Source organism: Strigops habroptila, chromosome Z (genome assembly GCF_004027225.2).
Source record: "Strigops habroptila isolate Jane chromosome Z, bStrHab1.2.pri, whole genome shotgun sequence".
NCBI classification, from domain to species: domain Eukaryota; kingdom Metazoa; phylum Chordata; class Aves; order Psittaciformes; family Psittacidae; genus Strigops; species Strigops habroptila.
In genome coordinates, this window is record NC_044302.2 from 4,535,970 (window position 1) to 4,561,820 (window position 25,851).

Here is a 25,851-nt window from a genome sequence, read left to right on the forward strand (position 1 = left end):
CTTGAAAATTTAATTTTGATTTAAAGAAAAAAGGCAAACTGTCCATATGAAATATGAGAATACGGATTTTTATTTCCCTCCTAAATTGATTTTCTTACCATTAATAAGTATAAATGTACATTTAATTTCTAGAAAAGTAGCCTACATGATGGAGGAACTGGAAGTGATGCTAAATTAGCTAAGTACCATTGCATCTGTCATGCAGCGGGAATGCTTGCAGTGGAACTTGGTTTCCAGATATAGCTGTTTCAAATTAAAGTTATCAGCATATAATGACAGATCAAATTCATCATAGCCAGTAGAAGAATAAAGCATTGTGATCCTAGGTGAAATTCAACCCAGCTTCAGGTCTTTTCATCTCTCTCTTGTGCCATAGAATGGCAACTCTAAAACGTCTCCCCAGTGAATGAAATAGGAAGTGTTTGCCTTCTGATGAAAGTTCAGATGCCCTTCCCAACTTCTCTTTCAATCAATAGGATCGCATGTTAATAGAGTCCTCCAGCTGAGGATCTCAAAGTTCTTCACAAGCAGTAAAGAAAGAAGCTTTGCAAAGCAGTAGCTGGGCACAGTCATCTCATTTTTGCCATGAACAGGGATGCACGTGGGCTGACGGATTTGTGGAACGTGGCAGGACTAAGAATTCTCCATCATGTCCTACTGTTCAGTATGGCCGCTCCTAATCCCTCAAGAGCTGTCTGATGGAGGTCACTGGACTTCTATACAGGTAAGCATAGTGTTGTAGAAGTCTAGCAGTCTAATAAAGTCCAATGCATCCAAATAAAGACCCTAGCGCAATGACTGCACTTTAGGCACATTGGAGGTTGCATAGACTCTTGTGTTTTTAAGGAGTTTTTTTAAGTATAATTTTAAGTAATTGTAACATGGTTATTAGTTTGTCACCTACCACTGATAAAGTTTTACATTAAAACCTTATGTTTTAAAGAAAAACATTATTTTTATAATAAGTGGTTTGTAGGACACTTGCTGCTTCCTTTTTTGGCTAACTTAGAAGTTTAGGTTGCAGACATTACAAACATACATAAAACTACAGCAAAAATCATATTTATGTACCGGGAAATCAGCATTTTTTCATTGCATTTTTGTACTACTCTCACTTCTTCCAAATATGTTTACAGTAAAAGTTTGCACAAGAGACAAAGCAGTGATTTGGTAAGTCAATAGCTTCTTGAGCTTCTGGCCAGTTGTGGTTTTACCACAGCCAGCAGCCACAGGCTGATGCAGAGATCCTTGCTCCTATCCTGGAGCTGCATTAGATGCACACACAGAGTAGAGGATACATCAAATGGCTCTATGTATATTGGAAATTATAGAAGACAACACAAACGCTGGTGTTCCTGATCACAAATAATAAGTGATCAACATTAGATGTGGAAAAAGATACATCTATTTGGCATAAGAAACCATTGGCCTGCTAAGGGTTAACATATTCTTCCTAGAGCTTAACATGCAGCAGGAGAAATGGGAGTGTAATTAAATTTTTAATGGGAACAGACGTTTTCATACTGACAATTTAAGATAGACTGGACTCAGTAACAATTATCAGGAGCTATGTAAGGCATTTGGTTTTACAGTGGTAGCGGCCGAAGGCTTTAAAAAGGTCATGGTCACACCAAGTTAGCTGATGACACATGCAATCAGAAGCCCTGCTCCAAACAGCTTATAGTCTTGGTCCTACTGACAACAGCATTAGCCCAAATCCCTTATGAAATGAGGGCGATGGTGGTGGGAAGACTCATGGTGAGACTCCTGCTGCAGTCTGGTACCTGGTGCTTGACTCACGGATGGGAAAGTGTGTGACTGACAGATCCGGGTACAGGCAGGGAATTGCTGTGCTTTGCCTCTGAAAGAGAAAGGGCCCATTTCACTTTCAGCACGGTTTCCACATTGCTCCCAGCTTCTCCTTCCTCCTCTCCCTATAGAATCTCCTGCTTGGTTATCACTGTCTGAGGCAAGAGCTGCGCTACAACGTTGGGTCCTGCGCTAGAGCCTAGTTTATAGTCTTCACTGCCTGTACTTGTAGAAGGAGATGGAAGGGATGTTTCAGGAGAAGCTGTGGGAGAGAAAAGAAACAGAATTAACAGGGACTTGGATGCTGTTCAATAGAGCAGTGCCCAAACAAAATCACAAAACTATCCTGCAAACCAAGGAGCAGGAGCTCGGGGGACAGGCAGGGGGATCCATCCCAAATTCAGGCATGTTCCAGCATATTCTTCCTTCCTGGTTTGTGATGAGGCACAGGGTGGACTGGTAAGCGCATATCAACTCTTCTTAGCATTTTGCACTTAGGGAAATTCCCCCCACTGCTTTTCAATCCTTCCGCTCCTCATCACAGGAGAGCTCTACTTGCTGGCCACTATACTTCATTTACAGAACGCAGCGTCTCTCTAACTTCCCTTGCAGTAAAGCAGCTTAAAAAAAAAAAACCCAAAAAGCTTAAATACATGATACCAACATTTATATGGCTGAGAAATAGCAAACTTGCTGCAAGAGGTATAAGGCTGTAACTGGCAGAAGGAGACTGTGTGTGCCAGACATGGTGATTACATGGGAGCGGTTGTTGAACTGCAACTCCTGTTCTACGTTATTCTTTTTTAATTGCATGGTCCATTTGCTACTACAGTGGATAAATGCCTTAACCAATAGCCATTGCCTAGCAGCAGTGCCTGGAGTGGTTGAAGACGGTCTTGTATTCTGGTCATATTGTTCTGTTTGACAGCTACCAAGATGCTGTACATAGGGAAACCCTCGCCACTAATAACCATCTGTGCTGCTTTGTGGCATTTCCCAGTGCTGCCCACGTTCATAGAAACACACTGTCACCAATCTCGATCTCTTTCTTTTTTAAACTTGTGATGTGTAATAGCATCTCCAAATCCCTCTGGATCATGCTATCATGTGAAAATCTCAGCTTCTCTTTAGAACCATGTAAAGGAGTCGGCAAGGTGGGCCATGAACTCTGACTCAAGTGTAATGCTTAAATATATAAACTTAAAGGTATTTTTCTTAACTGCTTCTCCTATCCAGTCCCTTCATTATGCTGACACTAGTAGCATATAAATGGACACGTACGGTCTGGAGCAGTGTGAATCACAGAGCTCATGTTGCCTGGGAGGACATGTCCTGGCAGTGATTCCAGGTTGAGGTTGGGAGGTCCCGACTGGTACTGAAGGTCAATGGAGGTTCCTGCAGTGGAAGTGGGAAAGACGTCATTCTTTGTATAGTTACAGAGAAGCCAGATGCTCTGGGCCAAACGTCTTCTATGCAGAGAATGTGGAAGACCCCTGTGGAGGTTGTCCTGGCTTGTTTCTGCTTCCTTCGTACTCTCTGTCCTCTTTGCCCTCACCATTCTCACTGGCTAGGGACAACCTCCCAGAACGGCTGGGGTTTCAGCTAACACCCAACTGCACTGTTCATCTGTCTCTGTGTGTCCCCCAGTTACTGCTGTTAACAGGGTTCCCCAGGAAGTTACAACTTTTGCATATTGCTAAGAAAAAAATACATTGTCTTCTTGCAAACTGCATCAGTTTGGTAGGGTGCCTAAAAGTCAAGTGTCCACTGGCATGAAGCACCACAAACTGTACCCGCTAACTGATCCTGGGTCAGATTTTCAGAGTCAGGTTGGAAAGAAAAGGCTTGGGAATTAAAGTGGAGTGAGAAGGACCAATATTCAAGCTACAATTCCACCTGAGCTTTCACTTCCCTCCTCCCAAGACCAAGTTCTCTCTACCATATGTCCTCCAGAGAAGGACACAAACCCAGACATCAAGCCCTGTAAATGGCTTTGAAATAGGACAACTTTGCTGTTGTTTCTCAGCAGGGTTCATACCTCCCAGCAGCATCTCCTGCAGCAGGCTGTCAATCCTGGCCACACCAAAAAGCTTCATGAACTGGACTTGCTCTATCATCTGCCAGGTGATGCTCTGCAGCGGGGGCAGTAGGAGGAGGATGTCGCTGAACCGGCCTCGGGAGTCGTACTGGCGGTCATTGATGTAATCTTCTAGGTTAACTTGGACTTGGAAGCGCATGTTCTTCACCTTCGCAGGCTCGCTCAGGCCTTTACAGTCTGGGAGGAGGAAAAATGAAGGTAATTGCTGGCCTGTGTAACCAGAAAGTGTTACCCTGTCAGTCAGGCTCTGCAGAGGGAAAAGGATGAGATGGCAGTGATCCTCTGACAGTTATCTGTCAGAGTCTCCAAGTTTATCTGACACATTAGCATTAGGCTGCCACTACTGTATATCTCACACGGAACAGGGAAACAGTAAGTGGAATTCGAGGGGGAAAAGTAATTTGAGGAGAAATTGCGGTGAGACAGTAAGAAAATCAGATCTTGCTTCAGATGGATACATGTGGCTATTGCCATTAGTGAAGAGGAAGGATTTAGGAGTTGAACCGTATCTGTCCTTCCAAGGAAACGGCCTGGAATTTTCCCCTGAAAAGAGTCCTAACTATTGCCACTAAATCCATGCAAGTTTAGTGCCTATATGGTGTAATTACACCCTGTGCAGCACCAGATTCTTATCTTGATTTCCTGTCTTTGGCCTGTCAAATCTGTTTCTCATGCACCACTGGTCCAGCTTTGCCTGAGCAAGAATGTGCGCTCTGGGTAGGGTGAAGTGCTGGGATTTGCAACATTCCGCTCTCCTGCTATCTAAAACTGAGATTTCTGGCTCACTGGACCATTTTCTTCACTGCCTAAAAGAATCCACAAGCACCACATTTTCAGGATCATCATGCCAAGAGAGTAGATAAAGTGGTTATCAAGTTAGTGTATGTCAGCACGTAACTCTATGGACATGCCTACTTGTTAACATGAATTAATTTCTCTTCTGTAGAGCTTTGCACTTTTTCCTTTCAGATGTAATCCCAGCGCCTCACTGTCGCAATGATCTAAAGCTTTGCTGAGATACTGATCAGCCGAGAAGGTAATTTGTCAAACTCAATTTGATCATACCACCCTTACTCAGGTTTACAGCAGACTCTTTGGCGAGCCAAAGTCCATGATGTTTGTAAAACTCCTGTGTCTTGATTTCAAACCAGTGAATACGGCAAAAAATAAGTAATGGAAGAGACTGTTATTTCTCCATGCTAAGAGATGCCAAAGACAAAAGAGCATTGTTCTGGGCTTGGGGTTGTTCCCCCATCTCTGCTCCAAACTAAAATACATACTCAAGGGTCTCCAAGAGGAGGCTGTGTGTGCTGCAAGCATGTAGAACAGGAATGTGTGGGGGGAACCTGGGCTGAGACAGAAACCCTCGTGTTTGTGAGAATACAGCAAAGGTTCAAAATGAGCTTTTGTTTGCCTCTGTGTTTCCCTATTCCCCATCCTGTACGGATCAGCCCTGCCCTTGGTCAGTACTGGTTGCCAGCAAGATCCATTAACAGACATCCTTGATATTTCTGGGTACTCTGAACAGTCCAGCTTTCTATGGCTTTTCATGCTACTTTCTGAACTCTGATGGATGCTCCACACTACTACTCAGTTGACTCACTTCTCTTATGCATAATTCAGTATAGGCATGTATGTCCTTAATAGTCGTCTCCTTCATTTCAGACTGATGGGCTTTCCTGAAGCCAAGCTACGGAAGAAGCAAAACTACTTTAAGGTCTGCAGAGTCCTGCACATGAGTCTGGATGGAGTTAATACTTGCTAAATAGCAAAATGTTCAGGAATAGGTCACTTCTAACATGTCCTTACTGCACTACTAGGTATTGCTCATTACAGCAGAGGCAGGGTGAAATGTAGAGCTGCTGCCAAGAGGTTTTCCTGGTTATTGAGAGGCTCTCAACTCCTCTTCAAGCCCCATGCTTGGCAATCAGGAAGGAAGCTTACCTGGATCAAAGAAGATGATGGCTTTGAGACAAGCATACTCATTGTCATCGATCTGGATGTCCCGCAAGGGCTTCACCAACTCATCCAAGATTCTGGTGGCCACACGAGCAATTTCTAGTTCTGGGCAGTGCATTGGGATGATGAAGTCATTCCCTGAGGAGACAAGAGAAATCCATTTTCACATTTTCGCTCTAGCTCTGCAGACACAGTCACATCCAGAAGTCACCGCAGGGAATGTTGCCATAGTCCCAGTGCCCATGTGCAGAAGGTTTCCAGTGTGCAGCTTCATATTGAGATTCACAAGTGAGAAGCAAGCCATGAATCTCATCCTTTGGTCCTTATTTATCTCATTTGCACATGTCATGCACCCACACTGTACTCAAAGCCTGCTCCACGTTCTGCTCTGGTTTACCTTCTGTTATACCTAGCATCTGTTTGCAAGTGGTGTGGCATCTTTATTTTTGGCATGTGTTTTTTTAAACAAAGTTCTCCCTCCCTCATTTCTTTAAAGTGTGGCTTTCCAGACCAGTATTCTCATTTTCCCAAGAATAATCCTGCCTGTGTTTCTGGTGGCAGAAAGGAAATACCTATTTGCACTATCATTTTTAATAGACCTTTCTGCTAAGTTTTTAAGCACCAATACCCAAAATACCCCATTGCTTGTGTCCTGGCAATTTCAGCTACAAAAAACAAAGGCAACTCAGTTTGAGATGCCATTTAAATGCTCGGAGGTTTCTCATCCAGAATTCCAAGGCAGTAAGGAAGGGAACTGTTGTATAAGTCCCAGTGAATTTGTTTGCTCATTTTATGCTTCTCCAGAGACCTTTTCAAGCACTTCAATCTCAGAAGAGATGAACAGACCATGCCCAGGAGTGCAGAGAGGATTGCATACAGGCAGGATACTTGGCAATAACTCGATTGTGTGAATTATAAAAGCAGGAGTGTACTTCGTTACATTACCTAATAGCAGAAAATCAGTGTATGGTATGGACCGCTTGGCTACCCCGAGGAGAAGGTGTTCCCCCGCATGGGCTCTAAGCAAGGCAACCTGGAGGTGGCACAAAAGAAAGAAACGTACAGATAACATACAATTAGGAGTAATTAGAAGTTATTAGTATATTATATTATTAGTATAGCTTCACTTTTCAGAAATGCCGCATTCATGGCAAACTAAGTAAAAAGTTGTTTTCAACTGAAAGAACAAAGAGGGGCATGAGTAATTTGAGTTCTTATGAAATAAATGGCTTTTATATTCAATTATCAGGTACTAATAAAGGGAAAATCAGTCTTTTTCAACTGGGTCCTTGAGCAGACTGGAGTGATTGACTATTGTATTTTGAGGAACTTTGGCTGCTTGACTTATTTTTAATCAATCCCTTGTCCTTTGTTATTATTTCTCTCCTGACAGTTTATTAGTCTGCGTAGGGTGATCTATACATTAATGTCAGATTCTCCTGTAGAAAGGTCTGGCTGGCAATTCCTATTGAAGGCAGTGGCTTTGCAGGGAAGAAGCATTTGCATTATACCTGGTCATCCAGTGGCAGCTCACAAAACGCCGGGATGTATTTTGCCCATTCAACCAGCACCAGAAGCTGCTGCTTCATAGATTCAGACACATCATTGATGGTAGCCACTTTCTTCATGGCAATGTCCGTGCTGTGCACCGGACTCAGTGCTGAATACTGAAATAAAAGTGACCCAGTTACATCGAGAGCAGATTAGTGCTTTCTTGCCATCCTGTATGGCAACGATTCATTGATAACATGGTGAGCTTTCACAAATGTTCACTTCATCAGGTCATTGAAAAGACATTTGGCGTTGTGGTTGCACACTTATATGCTTAGCAGTGCATCGTGTCCAATATACAGCCCATGGTAAAGCTTCCACGAGGTGGTGCTCAGTCCCAACAGACACCCCTCCCTCCTCCGCCTTCTTTCCCACTTTCCAGGCTGGCTCAGGACAAAATCTGATTGATATTCCCATTCCTAGCAGTAGCCAGCAGCACTGGGTCTCAGCTTTCCACCGACCACTTGAGCCAGCCAAATGCATGACATGCATCCAGCCCTTTTTCCCCCAGGTTGCTGTCTGGGACACGAAACACCCATTTCAATCTCTAAAGAGCTGCATGGTGGGCAGAGGGTTAAAACAGTACTTCTTGAAAAGGAAGTGGACGCCTTGTTGCATGCAGTGTGCAACATCTGGACTGTGTGTTTCAGTGAAGAAAGGATATTTACATAAGAATTTAAAGGACGCTCAGGGTGAAATTTATTGTGGAATATGAAATGAGAAAATAACCAGCATTAGCCAAAGCTCAGCAATTTTTTTATCTATATTTTTCTGCCCTAAAACTATTGCCCTGCTTAAGGTACAAGAAAAGACATAATCAGCCTTCTCAGGAACAATATGTTCTGAGCAGGATGGAGTGTGCAGCAAGAAGGGATAAACTGCTGTATGAAATGCAGTGAGTATTTAGGATGCAGCAACAATTTAGGCTGGGGCAGAGGGGGCCCGGGGTCTGCAACATCCCTCAGCCCTTGGACTTTCAGGTTTGTATCTCACTCGCCAAAGGCTGCATCTGCTTCTTGCAGGACATGTTGTCTTGATGATGCACTGATGATTTTTACTGTCTGGTTTTGGCTATCTATCTCTAAGGCACTTTCTTCCCTGTGGCTTTGTGCAAGAGCCATCCAAAGGCAGAAAAAGATCCAGTTCTGGTTAGTTTAGTGAGTTTGTAACCGCATACAGAATAGCTGAAGGCCATGTACTTGTTTGGAGGGCTTTGCCCGCATTTCATACCTGCTGTGCCATGGCCTCTGCCTGAGTGAGGACGTTGATGGAGAGCGAGCTGTTGTCCTCATAGCTGCTTCTGCGAATGCTGATCCTGTCGCGCTCATTCTGCACAGCTGAAATGAGAGCAAGCAATGGTTGTGTTAGCAAGAAATTCCCCACACAACCCATGGCTGCTGTAACTTGTGGTCCCCAAATAGGAGTAGATGGAGCTTCAGCGCCCGCGAGAGCATCTGCTCTTGTTGGATGCTGGAATAAGATTAAGCAGACCCCAGAGGAGCGGGGAAGGCCACCAGATAGGGAGAAGACAAAGCACAGGAGCAACAGAGGGAGATAAAGCCATTTGGCAGTCCAAGCAACCCTTATGGGGCATTAGCTTGTCCCACTGGTTTTGATGCAGTTCAGGGGGAGTTTGGGGATGTAATGTTGGCACTTTTCACTTGGCAATGCACCCACACTGCTGGAGTCCTGACCTCTGACACCCTCTTTGCCATGTCTGAATGGAGGACTCCACTCCTGCGCTCCTGGTACCGCAGGATGCTCTTGAGGTTGCATCTCATCTTACTGCAGCACTGGAGAGAACCATCCTCTGATCCCACCTCAAAGCAGCGTGGATGTGTTCTCTGCCCCTGAGGCATCAATGAGCATCTCCACCACTCACAGTGACCAGGAAGAGTCATCTCATGAAGGAAGCTCCAAAGAAAGGAAGCTTAAATTCACTGATTTCCCTTAAAACCATTCCCTCAGCCTTACCCATTTGCTGCTAATTTCAATGAGTGTGCAATCCTGAGGCACTGCTGGCACACAACGGATGGAACAAACCAAAGCCACGGTCTGGCTCCAGCTCTGCTGGCATTCTGTGCAAAACACTGCTGCAAATCAGCTCTGAGTGTCCTGACTGTTCATAACAGTGACAAAACACACCTTGGACACACCATGGTGACCACAGCCAAGTGAACATCAGCCAAGGGCCTTTTGCAAGTAGAAAGGTATGGCCACCCCATGGTGAATTAGATAAAAGAAACACTCATATTTTGAGGCCCATTCCACCCTTTAAACCATCGTTTTTCCTGAAGCACAAGCTACATGTAGCTCCATGCTCCATCAAACCCACATGTTGAACATAAGGGATTTATTGCACGTTGACAGCTTATTTTTGCAATTCAAGCTCCAAGAGCTGATGACTCCACTGCAGTCATGAAGTAAAACTGTAGCAGAGAAAAAGTAGGAATGGTCCAACCTTGTTTTCAATGTTTTAGTTTCTCCACCAAGCTCTGCTGCATCCCTCCAGCAGCCAGCAAGGCCATAGGGGGCTGCAGGAAGGAACAAGAACGCAGACTCCGCATTTTCCTGACAGCTTATATGTCTTGCCTATGTACAGCTTGGAAAGGCAATCTTCAGGTCCGTAAAGAGGAGGGAACAGGAAGATGCGCCATGTGGTGACAACGCAGCACATCCCTCCTTCTTCATACAGCAATTCCAGGCTCCTTTTCAATTTATTTAGGGGGAATGACTCCGACATAGCTGTCAGAGCACGACTCATTCTGCTTTAACCCGTGGGATGTGAAACAACGTGGTTTTGACTGAGAAGTGGCCACTGGAGAACATCTTTCCAGCAACCTTTTTTTGTTTTTGCAGAGTCATCAAAACCATTTTGCCATCACTCTATTGTGACTTTGCCTGGCTGATGGGCCTTGCTTTAGAGGAAGCATTACTCTTTGCATGGGACAAGTTTCTCTGAGTTCATGCAAAGAAGAAGACGTGGGCACTGTTTATCTGGGAAGGTGTTTTTTTGTCAGCTCATGTCCAACCACTGATCTGTTTTCCTAGCCAGCCTCTGAAAAGGAGCCAACAAAGTCAAAGGGCAGAAAACAAGCAACAGTTTCAAAAATCGATACCCCTTGTTATCGGCAGGAGCACAGGGTTTGTTTTCCAGGATCTGGGGCTCAGTCTTGCTGTCAATGGGGACTCATTCCCTGATGAACTGGTCCAGCCATCAAAGCCATTTGGCACCCCAGGGTCAGCCTTGCCTGAACAGCTGCAAGGGACTGGATGGATGCAAGATATACACATTACTGTAGTCTTTTCAAGCTATGGATACTATGTACAGGCAATTGCACATCAGTTTAGAGTAAAAACCCACTACAGCCCTTGGAAGGCTCTACTAACCTACCTTAGACAACAGCATGCATTACTCTATGCATGGGGTGCTGATGGAAAAGGCTGTTCACCCACCAGGGATCCCCAGCACTCCGAAGGTGAAGGTGGTTATAGGAACCATAATCTATGATTAACCTTCAGAATAGATTAAACCTTCACATCTTTTTTGGTTCACCAGAAAGACAGCAGCAGCATCCAGCATTGAGCAGAAACAAGCCCACTCGAATCCATGTCATCACTGATATCCTTGGAAAGTCCCCACCTAACCTTCTCTGCCTGGTTTCATATCAGATGCTCCCCCATGTAGATGTCCAGGGGCAATAAGGCTCTTTTTGCCCACTTACAAGAAAAGGTACAAGTTTTGCCTTACCAACTGAATTACATATTTTAAGTAAGTCCTATGAACCCAGGCAGACCTGGTCCTAGTCCCCAGTGACAGACACCTTTAAAAAGCCTCAGCCTGTTTTTCTTCTGTGTCCTTTTATGGCACATATTTCAGTGCTTCCCTCATGCTCTGATAAGCAAAATCTTCAAGTGTAAGTGGATGGTACAGACTGACTTTCTCAAGGTGATTTGAGTGTTATCACTGAAAGTACCCAAGATGTGATGGAATTAGATACAAAAGGGAGTTAATGTTTTACCTGCCACAAAATTAATCTATTACTGTGTGGTAATTATATTGCTATATTTATTGTGTTTGTAAAAAGGAAGGGATAGGTCACTCCTGGTGAGGCATCAGGAGTGCTCGGGGGGTGTGCTGGCACTGAGGGTGCTCAGGCTCAGATGTGATCTTGGTTTTGCAGTCAGTAAAACCCAGTAAACTTGTGGAAGGATAACAATCCCAGTGTTTCCCAGGGACTATTTCCAGTATGTGCCTGTCAAAAGCTTTGTTCCCCTTTTTTTTCCCTCTAATCCTGTAATCCTCACGGCACTCCAGCTCCCACAGCCAGTAAACACCACAAAAGGCTGTTGCAGCCCCGCAAGAGGGTACGTCAGTGGGAGAAAGTCCCCACGATGCTGCTGGTCAGGGACAGTGTGACCCGACCTGGACTTTCCTCTGGGAAAAAGGGAGAGAGGACGAGATGATGCCTGCCTCTCCCTCCAGGGAATTGTCCATGGCTGAGGCATGTCCTGACTGTGGGAAGTGGATGGGAAAACAAACATATTCTCCATCTGACGTGGAGAAACCATTGGAGAGGTTTTGTTATTGAGGGCAGGCCAAGGCCCTTTTTGCCATGAGCGTGGATGGCCCTTTTTGCCATCAAGGATGCTGGCAGCCACCAGGCTGCAGAGCGCACACGGTGGCTCTTGAGCAAACAGCGGTGTGTTTGTGGGATTGCAACAAACCCCTGTTTCCAAAACATTTTGTCCTTGCTGCCTTGCCACATCAGTACAAAACCTGTGATGAAGAAGCTCCAGGGAGTCCAATAAATATGGGCAAAAGTACTGATTGGAAGAGGACAGCAGCAAACCGGTAACTTTCCACAGCAACTGCAGAGGTTAAAGCCCTGCCTACGTGGGAATTACCGTTTCTATTATCATTCCACTAAAAACATCCTCATTTAACACCAGTGGAGTCGAAAATGTGTTAATAAATAGCACAAAGAGAAAGCAGGAGGAGGCAAGTGCCCCAGCATGGTGCTGGCATTCACCAGTACTCACAGTGTTTCTGCCTGTAAATCTGTAGATTTACTCCTTCTGTTGCCTGGTTAATTTATATGCACAAATAACTTTTTTTCCCCAAGCTACCTCTGATTTTGTAGGTGTGGTTTATTTTATTTGCAAATAAATCCCAATGGTACATGCACATTTAATCCTTTCATGGGCTTTTGGCTCAATTTATGAGTATCACAAATTAGGGAAGATCCTCTATCTTTTTCATTCATCTTTGCAATAAACTGCAGTCCCAGCCTTCTGAAAGCTGGCAGAAGAGATGTGCAAATAAAAGGTATGAAACAAGATGATAGAGGTTCTGTGATACCCTAATAAAACTGTCCTATAAACCTGCCCAATTTAAATATAAATTAAAAAATAACCTCAAATCCTCCTACTATGTCATGGCAGTAAGTGATACAGTAACTCTTTTTACTTCTGCATAAAACTTAGGGAGTCTATATATGTTCATAAATTACCTTAAAGGGGATGAGAGGTTAAATATTAACCCTTCTCTTTTCACCAGCAAACTGGATCCTGACAGTGCAGTGCTGGCATTTCAAAAGGCTTCCAGGTTTTCTGATGCTCACCTCCATGCAAATAGATGACCTGGCTCACTTGAAAAATCACACCCTGCTAATTTACTCAAAGTTAAACATGATCTCAGTAAGAAGCTAAAAGTAGTAAACTGCTGTTTTCTTTGGGTGTTTAAGTATCTGGTCCACTCCTCATCCACTGATGCTGTAGTGACCAAAAACCTGCCTGGTAACATTGTGCAAAACAATAGAAATTGAAACTTCTCCTGTGCAAAGAGAGAAAATATGAGAGAACAGAGAGAAAATTTCCAAAACACCTAGACCCCACCAAGATACAGTCCCATTTTTAACCACAAAAGAAGAGTAGAAGAACAAATCTCCTATAAAAATCTTAAACTCTGATCATAGTGGTGTTTCTGGAGTTAAGGAGGCCTTTGTGTTCAAGCAAGCCTTTTTCTCTGTCCTCATCCCAACTTTAATGATTGTAGACTTGTAGTTATTAAAGTGAATTATTGATACCAAAAATGTAATTGGGATGGGAGTGTTTCCAAATTAGCTAATTTCTAGGAAATCTCGGAACTGATATTTCCACAAGACTGAAATTTTGGTCCTTTTGTGATCTCACTGGCATTGATGGAACATGGATCCCATGTCAATGCACAAGCCTGGAGGCATAGCCCTCATGTGTGGGACAATCCTGGTTCCATTACAAAAGCAGGATCAAGTTGAGACTGTACGAAAAGACGACCTAAAGGACCCTACTGATGCTCTTCTCAACAACCTCTGCCGAGCTGCTTCAAATCCATTGTGCACCTACAGACCAACCGCACTGTGCTACCAGTTGAGACCCTCACGCAGACCCTGCTATCCCTATAGACAGCCAGTTTAAAGCTAGCTCAGGTGTTTGTATCATACCGTTTTTATTTTGCAGAAATTTCCCTTCTATCAGGCTATATAACATAGCTCCTCACCATTTCTTATCTACTAGAGTTGTTTCCAAAATGGAAAAAAAAAAATAAAAAAGGAAAAGAAAAATCCAAATGTGTCACATCATGTGTTACAACACAGGAAGATTGGAAAAAAGTATCACTCTGGGTCCAAAATTCCAGTTTATCACTCAGTTTTGCTGCGGAACAGCAAGTTTCCAGTATTGCACATACACTCATTGAGCAGTGGGTCAGTGGGGTGCTGGCCATGGGGAGTGTGCAAGGGTGACACAACCCTGCTCACCCCACCCCAGGTGTATTGTCACACACAGGCTGGGAACAGGATCGTTTCCAGTTTCTTCCCCTTTACTGTGAATAAACAATGCTATTACCACACCCTGGAAAGTCTGATTGCTATTATATGGGTCGTCTGGAAAGTGGTGTGCCAGAGAAAGAAAGTGCCGAACCATTGAGCACCAGTGCTGGGACAACAGGATATGGCAAGTGTGGATGTCACAGCTGTGGTCTCCCAACATGAACTGGTGCATTTATATCCACCTGATACTGCTCTATCCCAAGACATGTCTTCCTTTTTCCCTAACGCTTCGCAATACTGTTTAATATTAATCTAAAACCACCCTAAAGCAAATATCTGTGTTCTTTTTGTGCACACAATTGTGCAAGAAAATTTCTTTCACAGTCCTGCACACGTGCTTTGGATATAGCTCTGGTCAGCTAAGCTGATTTCTGCAAAGCAGTTGCTCAAGGTGCTTTAAAATCTTCCTTACCAAACACATGAGCAGTTTGTGAGCACACAAACTGTGCACTCATAAAAAAAGTTTCAAAGAATGTGACTATGTGGAACTTGAGGTGAGTCATCTTCCATTGAATGCAATCAATAATGAAGGAAGGAGCCAAGGTTTTATAACTTTTACCATAGAAACAATAAAAATCATGCTTCAGCTTAAAGAATGGGGCGGATAACCAGATTTCAGTCTTCCCAAGCTGTGGAGCTTGCTGTATTGGCAGTTGGTTTTATCCCTGTCTAGAACTGACCAGATCAGGTTTGATTTGGTCTTTATTAATATGAGGGCTGGTTTTTTTTCCATCTGCTCTATTTACTCTATTTCTCCTCAACTAAAGCAGCAGGCACTTTTGCTACATCCATGACTTATGCCAGATTCCAAGCCACCTTGTTCTCCAAGGAGACATATGGTCAGAAGGTTGGGAAGATTATTTTCATCACCGGTGAAATCTTCTGAATTACGAGAAATCAGTGACAAATTTCCCCTTGGTTTCAGTGAGACCATGACTTCACCCCTTGGGTAGGGGGTGTTTAACTCCGTGGCATGGAAAGAAACTCTCAAGTTCCTTTCCAGTTCCCTCATCCTTCAGCTGTCAGTGGGTTGGAAAACAGAACAAATGATGGGTGAAGAGTGTTGAAACCATCACCCAAAGACCATCAGGAGGATGTACCATCTGTGGTGGGTTGGGCCCCCACTTTTCTATCCACTCAGTGTACAAATGCAATCTCTGCCCAGAAAGCTTGGAGTCAGTAAAACAGTATTATCCATGCTCTCCCACTATGCACACACTGATTGAATAGAGATCAGAAATGTTGATAGGTCCCAGATTTTCCCAGGGAAGCTGGCTTTAGGGAGGTAAGGCATAGGTGAATAGAAGTGGATTTTCTCTTGCTTAGGATTAGGCCCTGTAACACTTGGTATTTCCTTTAGTGCCTTGGAAGGACACTTCCTGGTGGTCACTGCTACCCAAAACCTCTACAGTGCTCCAACTCCCTCTTAATACAGTCAATTCGAAGTGCAACAAAAGGCACCTGCCAATACTGGGTTGGTCCTTCAGTACTGTTGCTAATAGCGGCTCTATAGTCATACTATAGCTACCACGAGGACAGCACTACTGAAGGTTTTGACTCTGACTCAGGTCCCAGCTCACGAGACACAGGAGTCATCTGCCTCTGGAAGTGCTGCCTGTGAGCCCTGTACCATGGAGGAGGAGCTCTTGCAGCATGAGGCATCATGTTCAGACTAAACCTTGTCCTATGGGTTGCCCCAAGGTACATGAGCATCAGCCAAGTCAACCACCAAACCCCACTCTGCAGCAGTCGACTGTTGGCATTTATGAGACTGAGGATGGCAGGTCCTAACTGAGATTGTCATAGCTGGCGGGTATGTAACAAAGGAATTGCTGTTGTGAGGAACTTAGAGACCACACAAACCCTGAGGAAGCCCTTCCCTTTCCCAATGTAAAAATATTCCAAGTAGACCAGCCTCCCAGGATGGGTGAATACTGTTGCAAAGCTCTCATTGAAATTTCCATCTGATAGATGGAAAATGGGGCTTTCACTAGCAACAAGTCTCTCACTGTGACACACAAGCATCATTCAGCCTGGAGAAGAGAAGGCTGCGTGGTGACCTCATAGCAGCCTTCCAGTGTCTGAAGGGGGTCTACAAGGATGCTGGGGAGGGACTCTTCCTTAGGGACTGTAGTGGCAGGACAAGGGGTAATGGGTTCAAACTTAAACAGGGGAAGTTTAGACTAGATATAAGGAAGAAGTTCTTTACAGTGAGGGTGGTGAAGCACTGGAATGGGTTGCCCAGGGAGGTTGTGGATGCTCCATCCCTGGCGGTGTTCAAGGCCAGGTTGGACAGAGCCTTGAACCACGTGGTTTAGGGCAAGGTGTCCCTGCCCATGGCAGGGGGGTTGGAACTAGATGATCTTAAGGTCCTTTCCAACCCTTACGATTCTATGATTCTATGATTCTATCTCTATGGGCCAGGGCTGCCACTGCTCTCCACCATGCTCTGCAGTGGCAGCAGGGCCAGAGAGAGCAGCAGACAGATTTAGAATGTCTCTTTATGCCTACCTTCTTTCTTCATGCCAGCTCTGAAGCACTTCTTCAGCCTGCAATACCGGCACTGGTTCCTCTTGTCTTTGTCTATCACACACTGTCTGCTGAACCTGGGAGGAGATGAGAAATGAAACATGGAGCAACCATGGCATCTGCAACCCACTCATCCTGAGCAGCCCCAAATATAGTCCCAGACCTCAGCGAACTATGCATTCGTTGAACCTAGAGAAGGTTTGCAAGAAATTGATTGAATCAGTTGGCTTGCCCCAGTTCTTCACCTTCCCCACTGTCGCTCCTGCCAGCTGGTAGCACAGCAATTTCAGACCACCCACCCTGTGAGGACTGGGATGGTTTTGGCTGTGGAAGCGTGAATGTGACTCAAGTTGTGCTGGAGTAGGAACTCCATCTCCCATTTCCAGGCAGTTATTGGGTGTTCGGCGTCAGGGATTGTTTGATCCTAGTTGTTAGCACTGTCCTGCTTTGTGTAGAATAATTAAATTATGGGCCACAAGCCCTTTTTGTGTCTGCAGCTTAGTTTTGAGGCACATGGCTTCCTAATTCCTATGTACTTCAATATGGGATTTAGGAACCTATGTGCTTTCAAGGGGTGACCCATGTAGATTTGGCAGCTCTTTCCATGGTAGGTGAAATGATGGAAGAGGAATCTACCACACAGAGAGGAGACGACGTGGGTTGCTCTGGAACCATCATTAGGTTGTAAAAGCTGAGACACTCTCCCAGACTGGTAAACAGCCAAAGGTACAAAGGCCCAAAATCTTTTCAAGGAATTCATGTCTGCGATAAACAGCAGAGCTCTGAGCTGGGCTAAGTACGCCACTGCTCACCAAATAAGGATGTGCAGACAAGTAAGCATTTGCCATTTGCTTGGCTTCAATGCTGTGGATCTTCCCTGAGCTGCCAAATATCACAGAGATTCATGGATTCCTCAGGAACGACAACAACTCCATCCCAGGAGAGCAAGAGCTGAGATTTCAAAGAAATCAGTAGTAGCTATTGCCTCATCCTCCAGGATCCCATGGTTCCTGGGATGGGCACCGTGTGTGTGAACACTCCTGTCACCCCGGGGTGTCTCATGGCTGAAGTGATAAGGACCCCAGGAACATTTTGAACAAAGAGGGTGACTCATATTGCAAGAATGTGAAACGCCCTTAAAGGAGGAAGAGCTTTGGAAAAGAAAGAAAACTTCCAGGTTTTAATTAGAGATAAAGGGCTTGAGTGTATTCGCTTTTTCCCTCCCCCCTTCCTCCTGTGCTAAAATAAACACCATTTTTCTAAGGTCAATCAAGATAGCTGCTTTATAATTTATAGCCTCCTCCTGGTAAAAAAATGCTCTCAAATATATACCAAAGTGGACATGAATCATCGCTTGTCCACACTCGGTTCTCAGAATGATTGTAAAATCATCAGTGATACGTCAGTGTATAATAGCTCAATGTGGTTCAGAACAAAAATGGAGCTGTAGGGGAGGCGGAGGCTTTGGAGGTGACAGGCTCTTAGGTGCTTGTTGCTTTTTACTGGGAAAATCAAGAAAGGCTGTGTTTGAGATGAAATCTCTGGAGCTTTGGTCCTTTGCCACCTTGGTTTTCCCTTGCTCTGCTGTGATGAGGTGTCACTCCACACTCAGGATCTCTACTTACATATTATGTACACTGGGCAAACCTCAGGACTATCAGTTTCCCTTGATTTACACCATAGGGAAAGCAGTGACAGTGAACTCAACAAATGGATTGCACAGTGCCACAAAAGGTGTCAGGATCCAAGATGAGATAGGACATAATTTACTCCTTAGCTCCCTGTCCTCCAGCCATATACTAAACTGCAGTATTACTGTTATCATTTGCAGCATGGTAATATGGCTTTTAGGATAGGGGCCCCATTGTACAACCTGATCTTCACGCCAAATAATTTACAGCATCAATAAATTGCATTTATTTATTGTGAAAAAGGCAGGTACCTGCAGGAATAGACGTGGTTCTTGCGGACGCTCCTCCTGAAGAAGCCTTTGCAGCCATCACAGCTGGATGCCCCATAATGTTTGCCAGTAGCCCGGTCCCCACAGATGGAGCACAGGGAGCTGATGCTGTTAGTGATCAGGTTGGTATTTGTTGATTCGTTTGTGATGGTCTCTGTGGGCAGACAATAGGGACCATTAGACATGTCCATGATGAAAACCAGAATCAGCTGAGAGCAAGTTGCTTTCTTCAAGCAAAGCATGCTCTAAGCCAGACCCACACATGTGTGCACACACAGTATGTGTTGCTAGTAAAGCCTCCAGATTGAGGGTGATGCTCTTCTCAATCTCAAGTGGGAGTAACCCAGTTGCTTTGCTTTTGGTATTGTTTTTTTTTTTGTTTGTTTGCTTCAACAAATAGAGAGATTTCAAGCTGCATAACCCAACATGCTCATGTGAATTGAAGTTATCACGACTTTGCTTGACAGATGCAGAGAAACCTTACCTGGATGTGAGATATATGCTTTTGAGGGATGGCGAGCCACCTCCTCAGTCAGACACGTGAAAAACATAGTTCAAAGCTGGTGCCCACAGAAGGCAATGAAAAGAACATCATTAACTTGAATAAATGGAAAGTATAGAAGAGACAGCAAAGGCGGGAAGGATGAACTACTTTATGTACATGACAGAGGCTTTGGAAGTAAAAGACTACTCTTCAGACATCCTCTGCAGCTGGAAGACAGAGGCAGCAGTTCACACAGAGATCACTTTGGTTCTCCTAAGTGTGGTTCCTGTTCTGAATTGCCCTCTGAAGAGGCCCATTGCTTTACACTGGAAAGCAATAGAGGGGTGCAGGAAGATTGGCCTTCTAAATTAAGGACCTAAAATTAGGTCATATGAATGCCCTCTGTCATGTCCTCTGTTTGCACTCACTCATTTGGGGCAGGAATAGCTCTGCCCTTGCCTGGCCTGGGCTGTGTGTATACACTGCTGAAAACTCCCCTTTAAACTTCTCCCTTGGCCTTAACCACCAGACTTGCTGCCCTCTTAATCCTCCTAATTTGAGGCACAGCTTGGGGAAGAAAAAATAAAGGAGACGCTTGAGAAGACGCAGATGACAGTGTTTACATCTCGCCGAGAGGAAGAATGTTTGTGGAGTCCGTCCTGACCTGGGCACTCACTGCAGAATGGCTTTGGGAATTTATCACACCTCTGGGAGCGTGTTCTTCACTCCAGGGGAGCGAATCTCATGCTACAGTGACCTCAGAAAAGTCTCTGGGACAAGACACATCCTGCCTCGCAGAAGGGACAGGCAGTGATGAGAAAAGCTCAGCTGCTCTGGTATTGAGCAATGAGAAATCCTAGAGAAAATTACTCAAAGGGAAGGAATTGGCGTCTGATCTGGACAGTCTAGAGAGATCTTTCTAATGCATAATACATAAAAATAGCTCTGGGTAATCCACACACAGCATGTATATATACAGAGAGAAAGGCTATTTCTGTGTATGAATACACATCAAAAATTTATAGTGAAAATATTTGCTGTGCAATGAAAATTGTAATCAAAAGCCAAAAAAAGCTTTAGTTTTTCAAAAGCTGGAAAGTTTTTTAGCTAAGGCTAAGATATTTTTAGCTAAGACTTCACAAACAAAGGTCAGACTTCCTTTCACCCCCCCCCCCAGAGGCCCCTTTTGAGCTATATTTCACCTTCTAAAATACTGATGAATAAATATTTAGGTTTTAGAAAGTTGGAAGCAACATGACAAGAAAAAATGACAGCATCAAAATCATTCTTAAGCCGTAATGACAGGAACTGAGGTTTACCTGTTCCCAAAATCCATGTAAGACACTCCCAGTTCTGACATTTGCCAGCAAGTGGCACTTGGGCCCTTTGAGAAAATTGTCTGTGTCGGAGGTCCCTATTGGTAATTTACATTCATTTTCGTGGGTTTTTTACAATGATACTTTATTTTATTTTGATTTATATGCCTCAGTATTAAATGAGCAGTACTAGAATATTCCTTCGAGGATAACTGTAACTAAATATTTGTGCATCTGTTGCTTCATCTATTTATTTTGTGAAGGAACATATTGACCGTAAACAAATGCACTGAGTGTGCTGGATTCCATTTAAAAATTCCACAACAAATAAGCAAAAGGAGGCCAATTTTCTCTTCATTTTACTCGTGCTTTCTCTACTGACATCAGAGAAATCAGGCCAAGATCATACGGTTTGGATCTACCATGGACCCTTCATCCTTCACATGGGTCCAGGTTGCAGAATGTTCCTGGTGCTGGAAAGAGTTTACTCACCAGAGAAGACTTCTTTCCCTTATGCTAGTAGGATATGTAAAGAGCTGCTTGCTGATACAAGAAAGAAATTTAAAATCTGACCTTAAAGCAAGTATTGTTGGGGGAAGAACTATAAGTACTGAACGTGTGAGGGCCCTCACTTGTACCCATGAAAAAGCAAGGAAATCCATGGGCTGCAGCTTAGCTGGGTAGCAGATGCATGGCTAAAAGTTCAGTCTCTGTTAGGTAGCTATGTGTCCTTTTCGGCTTGGATGTGAACAGAAATTAAAAAGACAGTAAAGAGCAGGAAAGCCCTAAGACAGTATGCATGTTAATTATGATTATAAAATTTAATTACAAAATCCTATTACCAACTAATGATGACTTCCAAATTAGCAAAGGCACAACCAATATTGCATGCTTCAGGAAACTGTTTCGATGTGGTTTTCAGACCTAGCCAGGGTTTGGGAAATGTCTGGGTTTTCCCTGGACTGATCACTGCTAGGAAAGGCAGAGGAAAGCCAGGATCCTTGCCAGCACAGTCGCCTGCCTGTGAAACCAGCTGAAAAGTGTAGACCAGTTCCTTTAGCCCTGCCTAACACAAGGCTCAGAGCTTTATTAACAAGTTGTGCCTCTCTGGAGGGGTTGCTACCTGAGCTCAGTACCACACTGAGATGGGATATGGATAAAGTCCAGCTGGCTCACAACAACTGAAACAAACTCACAACTGTTCTCACCACCCTGGAGAGAGATGCTCAGAGATACGCATTGGTTATAGATACTTATCACTATGGTATAACAGAACAGTTCCTAAACCATGCCACAATGCCTCTGAAATTTCTCCTGCAGAGGTGATGATGTTCTCCAAGAGGAAACCATAACTCATCTTGACATTACATGGGTCTCATGGTTTTGGCCAGACTCCTCACTAGAACTGCCCTGGACATTCACTGACAGAAAAATCTGAAGTTTAAACCATCTTTTGTAAGTTGCAGCCTGCAGTCAGACCCAATTCAGACCATGAAAAAGCCATCAAAGATGTTTTGACAGTGCCTGACCATCTCTCAAGCTGCACACATGCCAGTGAGGAGCTCTGACCCTTTTGGCTGACGTCTTGGTCATTGTTACCGTAGGATTTGTGAACAAATCAAAGCTATGGTTTATATCTCAAAAACTCCCCCTCTATTTGCTAAAAGCTGATGTAGAAGGCAGGATGACCTGCACAATGCCAGGGCATCAGTGCTAGCCCCCAGCCAGCCTGACATTTGTGTGCACAGGTTTTGCAATGCCAACTTAGTGCTGATTAGAGTGTCCCAGTGGCTTCACCAGCTTTGGGGTCAACCAAGCTTGCAACTAAAATGCATACAAACTTTTGGTACCCAAGGCCTCTGTATGTAAGTCATTACCTAACCAGGACTGAAATGAAGACAACAAGTTCCACAGTTATAGCAGATGTCAGTGAAGACGGTCTTAGAGAGTATGCTGCTGGAAAACTGTATCTGGCTTCCATTCAGAGCTGGAGATTTACATGGTACCTGATTACTGGAGACCTTGCTGCTGCTTCTCCTTTCAGTTATGTTACAGGCTGCATCTCTTCTAGATGCGTTGTGTAGGAGAATTACCTGGCGATACTTCCCGGAATGGCTTTTGCTTTTATCTACCTAGAAATCCAAGCCAGTCTTCGTGTGCACAATTTGCAGCGAACAAATCTCTCAGTTATGTGTACTGGGCTAGAATGTAAAGAGATCACAAATGTGGGTTTAGGGCATGTACACACAGTCTAACTTGGTGGCCAAAGCCAGCATTGTGAAACCTGTTTATACAAATGTCAGGCTGGCTGGGGGCTAGCACTGATGCCCCGGCATTGTGCAGGTCATCCTGCCTTCTACATCAGCTTTTAGCAAATAGAGGGGGGGGTTTTGAGATATAAACCATAGCTTTGATTTGTTCACAAGTCCTATGGTAACAATGACTAAGAGGCCAGCCAAAAGGGTCAGAGCTCCTCACCAGCATGTGTGCAGCTGGAGAGATGGTCAAGCACTGTCAAAACATCTTTGATGGCTTTTTCATGGTCTGAATTGGGTCTGACTGCAGCAGGGCTGAGAAAGGTGTTTCTCCAACCTAGTGCCAAAGCCCCAAGAATCAGTGTGGTGTTTGAGTGCTGAGACAGGAAAATGAGCATCACCTCAGGACAAAGTGTTCGCTGACACTCAACTAAAGAATTAGTGCAATATTTCAATAATGCTTTGTATTTTAAACAAAATAACAACTCTGACAAGAGCGTGAGGAAGTGGGTATTAACAGCACATAAAAACGAAATGAGAATATGGCTTCTAATGCCAGCCAAGGTAAAGGAAAGAAGTTTGTACAGAAGGGGAAAATTTCTGCAGTTACAACACATATTTTATAAAGACAGGATTCCCATTGATTTTTGTTCATTTCCTTTTGCCATTTTTTCTATTTAAAACAGACCATTTTTTATACTCTTCCTCCACTTCCATAATGGATTCTATTCTTTATTTTGAATTAGTTTCAAATTATTTGGCAAATTATGGGCTACTTAAAGGTGAAAAATCCAAACTATATATGTAGTCAAATCTCAAAATTATAGCAGCTTCCTGAAGCATAAAACTCATCACCAGAAGTGCTCCCCGTTGTTAATCAACCTAAAATTTTGCTGAAATAATATTCCAAAGAAGGAAACAGTTGGTTTCAAGAAAGCTTGACCTTTTTTGAAAATATTCTGATTTTCACTTTTAAAACTGTTTAGAATGAACGGAACAGTCCTGAATCCATTAAAATAAACATTTTAATTTTTAATAACATTAATAACAGAAATAACATTTTAATTAAATAACATTAAAATAAACATGATCTTTCTGATCATATTTATAAAGGGCAAAGTTGCCATTAGATTTAGTAGGGGAAATAATCAGAGGAATCTTGTATAATGGGAAAGACACACCTTAAAACAAAGCCGTACATTTGTTAAAAATACCTAAAATTAGATTATTCCTAAATTCTAACATTTTAAAAAATATTTCTGAAACTACAGACTATCTGTGTGAATTTGAGTTACCTATGGGAACTGAACTTGGCTGGTTAGCAATGTATTACCATGCATGGACATTTCAAGTCTTTTTTGAAGTTATTTTTACAAACTGCAGAAGAGGACACTTACTTACCCAAGACAAACAAGCTACTTTCAAAACAGCTAGGTTCTAAGAGAATTGGTTACTCATTAACAGCTAGATAAATAACACAATACTGAGGTAGATAAACTTCAGAAAAGAATCCACCTGTCAGTTCCACTGCATGAAACAACAGGGAGGCCCATATGGGATTTGGTAGTTAATTTGCAAAATTATACTGAATTTTGAGGAGATTTGTGCCACTCTAAAAAGTAAAAAAATATTTTTTTGTTCAGCAGCAAGTGACAATGAGAAACATCTGTGTTAAATAACAGTTCTGGAGCAGAATGGCAGATGGAAACCTTTCTTCAAGAATAAGAAACAAGATCCAGTCTATCTGGAGCTGTCAGAAAAACAATACACTGAAAATCCTTTATTTGGGGACAGACCGAGTTTTTCTTGAAGTCAACTTTAAATTCAAATTTCTTTGGGTCTTTACTTGTCTCCTGACATCCCTCCATGTCCCACAATAATAAGTCTAATCATTTTATACTTTAGATAATAACCCTACTGAAACTCTGATTTATTTTGATGAGACAGCTAATGAGCAAACGTGAGATCCTGAAAATCCCATCTTAATTTCACTAAGATTCTTAACAAATTAAATGAAATGCTGCCAAAACTCTCCAAAGGCATTGCTAACATTGGAATCTCATTTGGTTACATGGTTAGTTTCATGCTATATGACTAAATGTCCTTTATTTTTTACAAAATGAACCACTAATTTCATAGAACAGTGTTGTCAGAATACTTTTGACTATCCAAAACCTAAATATCACTCAACATGCTTTCTTTCTGTGAACAAAGCAGAAGTCTCTGCATATAAACACACCTCACACCCAACTTCTTTGCGTGCTGTACAGGCTTTTAGACCATCTTGATAGCCAGGAAAATATGTAAGACAAGTAACAATTTGGATATTGCTTCTCAGTCTAAGTAACTAGGAACAACTTAAATTGGACACATGGTGTATTGCCTGAGTAACAGACAAATGCAGTTTGAGACAGCATTTTTCCAAGGATTAAATATGAACCTAAGTCATATATTGCAACGAAACACACATTTTAAGGAATAAATATAGGTAATAATTCCTGTAATATGTCTCATGGAGGCAAACCTGTGGTGTGCCATGAAGAGCTCTACCAACTTTTGAAATACCTTATGGGCCCTTCAGGAGATGACGCTCAGCCCACCAAGGAAAAGAATAACTCAAAATGCGACTGGCAAGTGAAAGGATTCCCTTTCAGTCCAAACGTAACCTCAGATACTACAGAAGTTGACAAGTCAGCTGCTTAAATATTATCCCTTTCACCCTTTGCCCCACACCTCCTACCTGCCTTTCCTAGGTGTTCAGCTTTATAACAAAGGTAGTGGAGGTTATTCAAGAGAAAGCGAGATCTTACCGGTGTTACTGGGGAGCATTCGAAGGTTGTCAAATTCCAGCATGGTATAAGAGGAGTCCAAGGAGTCAACGTAATCTGGCATATCCATGTCCATGATGGGCTGACAAAGCTTCATTATTACTTGTCAACAGCAAGCGAAGCAGCAAAAAACAACCCTGCTGTCAATCACGGCCAAGATTTTCTCTGCAAAGAGACACCCCAGCCTTTG

General features: G+C 43.4%; 1 protein-coding gene across 2 annotated transcripts; it reads right to left on the minus strand.

The window, feature by feature from the left end:
- Positions 1–1,051: 1,051 nt before the first annotated feature.
- LOC115600928 (hepatocyte nuclear factor 4-beta-like) lies at positions 1,052–25,851 on the minus strand. Of its 2 annotated transcripts, none has more exons than XM_030470398.1 (10): positions 25,644–25,851; positions 18,761–18,932; positions 16,801–16,895; positions 8,648–8,754; positions 7,378–7,533; positions 6,812–6,899; positions 5,852–6,004; positions 3,848–4,084; positions 3,091–3,204; positions 1,052–1,861 (listed from the first exon to the last, which is right to left on the minus strand). In XM_030470398.1, exons 1-10 carry the CDS (start codon positions 25,756–25,758, stop codon positions 1,797–1,799), a joined length of 1,302 nt encoding a protein of 433 aa, XP_030326258.1. In that variant the 5' UTR covers positions 25,759–25,851; the 3' UTR covers positions 1,052–1,796. The 2 variants fall into 2 exon arrangements, with proteins under 2 accessions (XP_030326258.1, XP_030326257.1); XM_030470397.1 differs by having other exon boundaries at positions 1,653–2,071.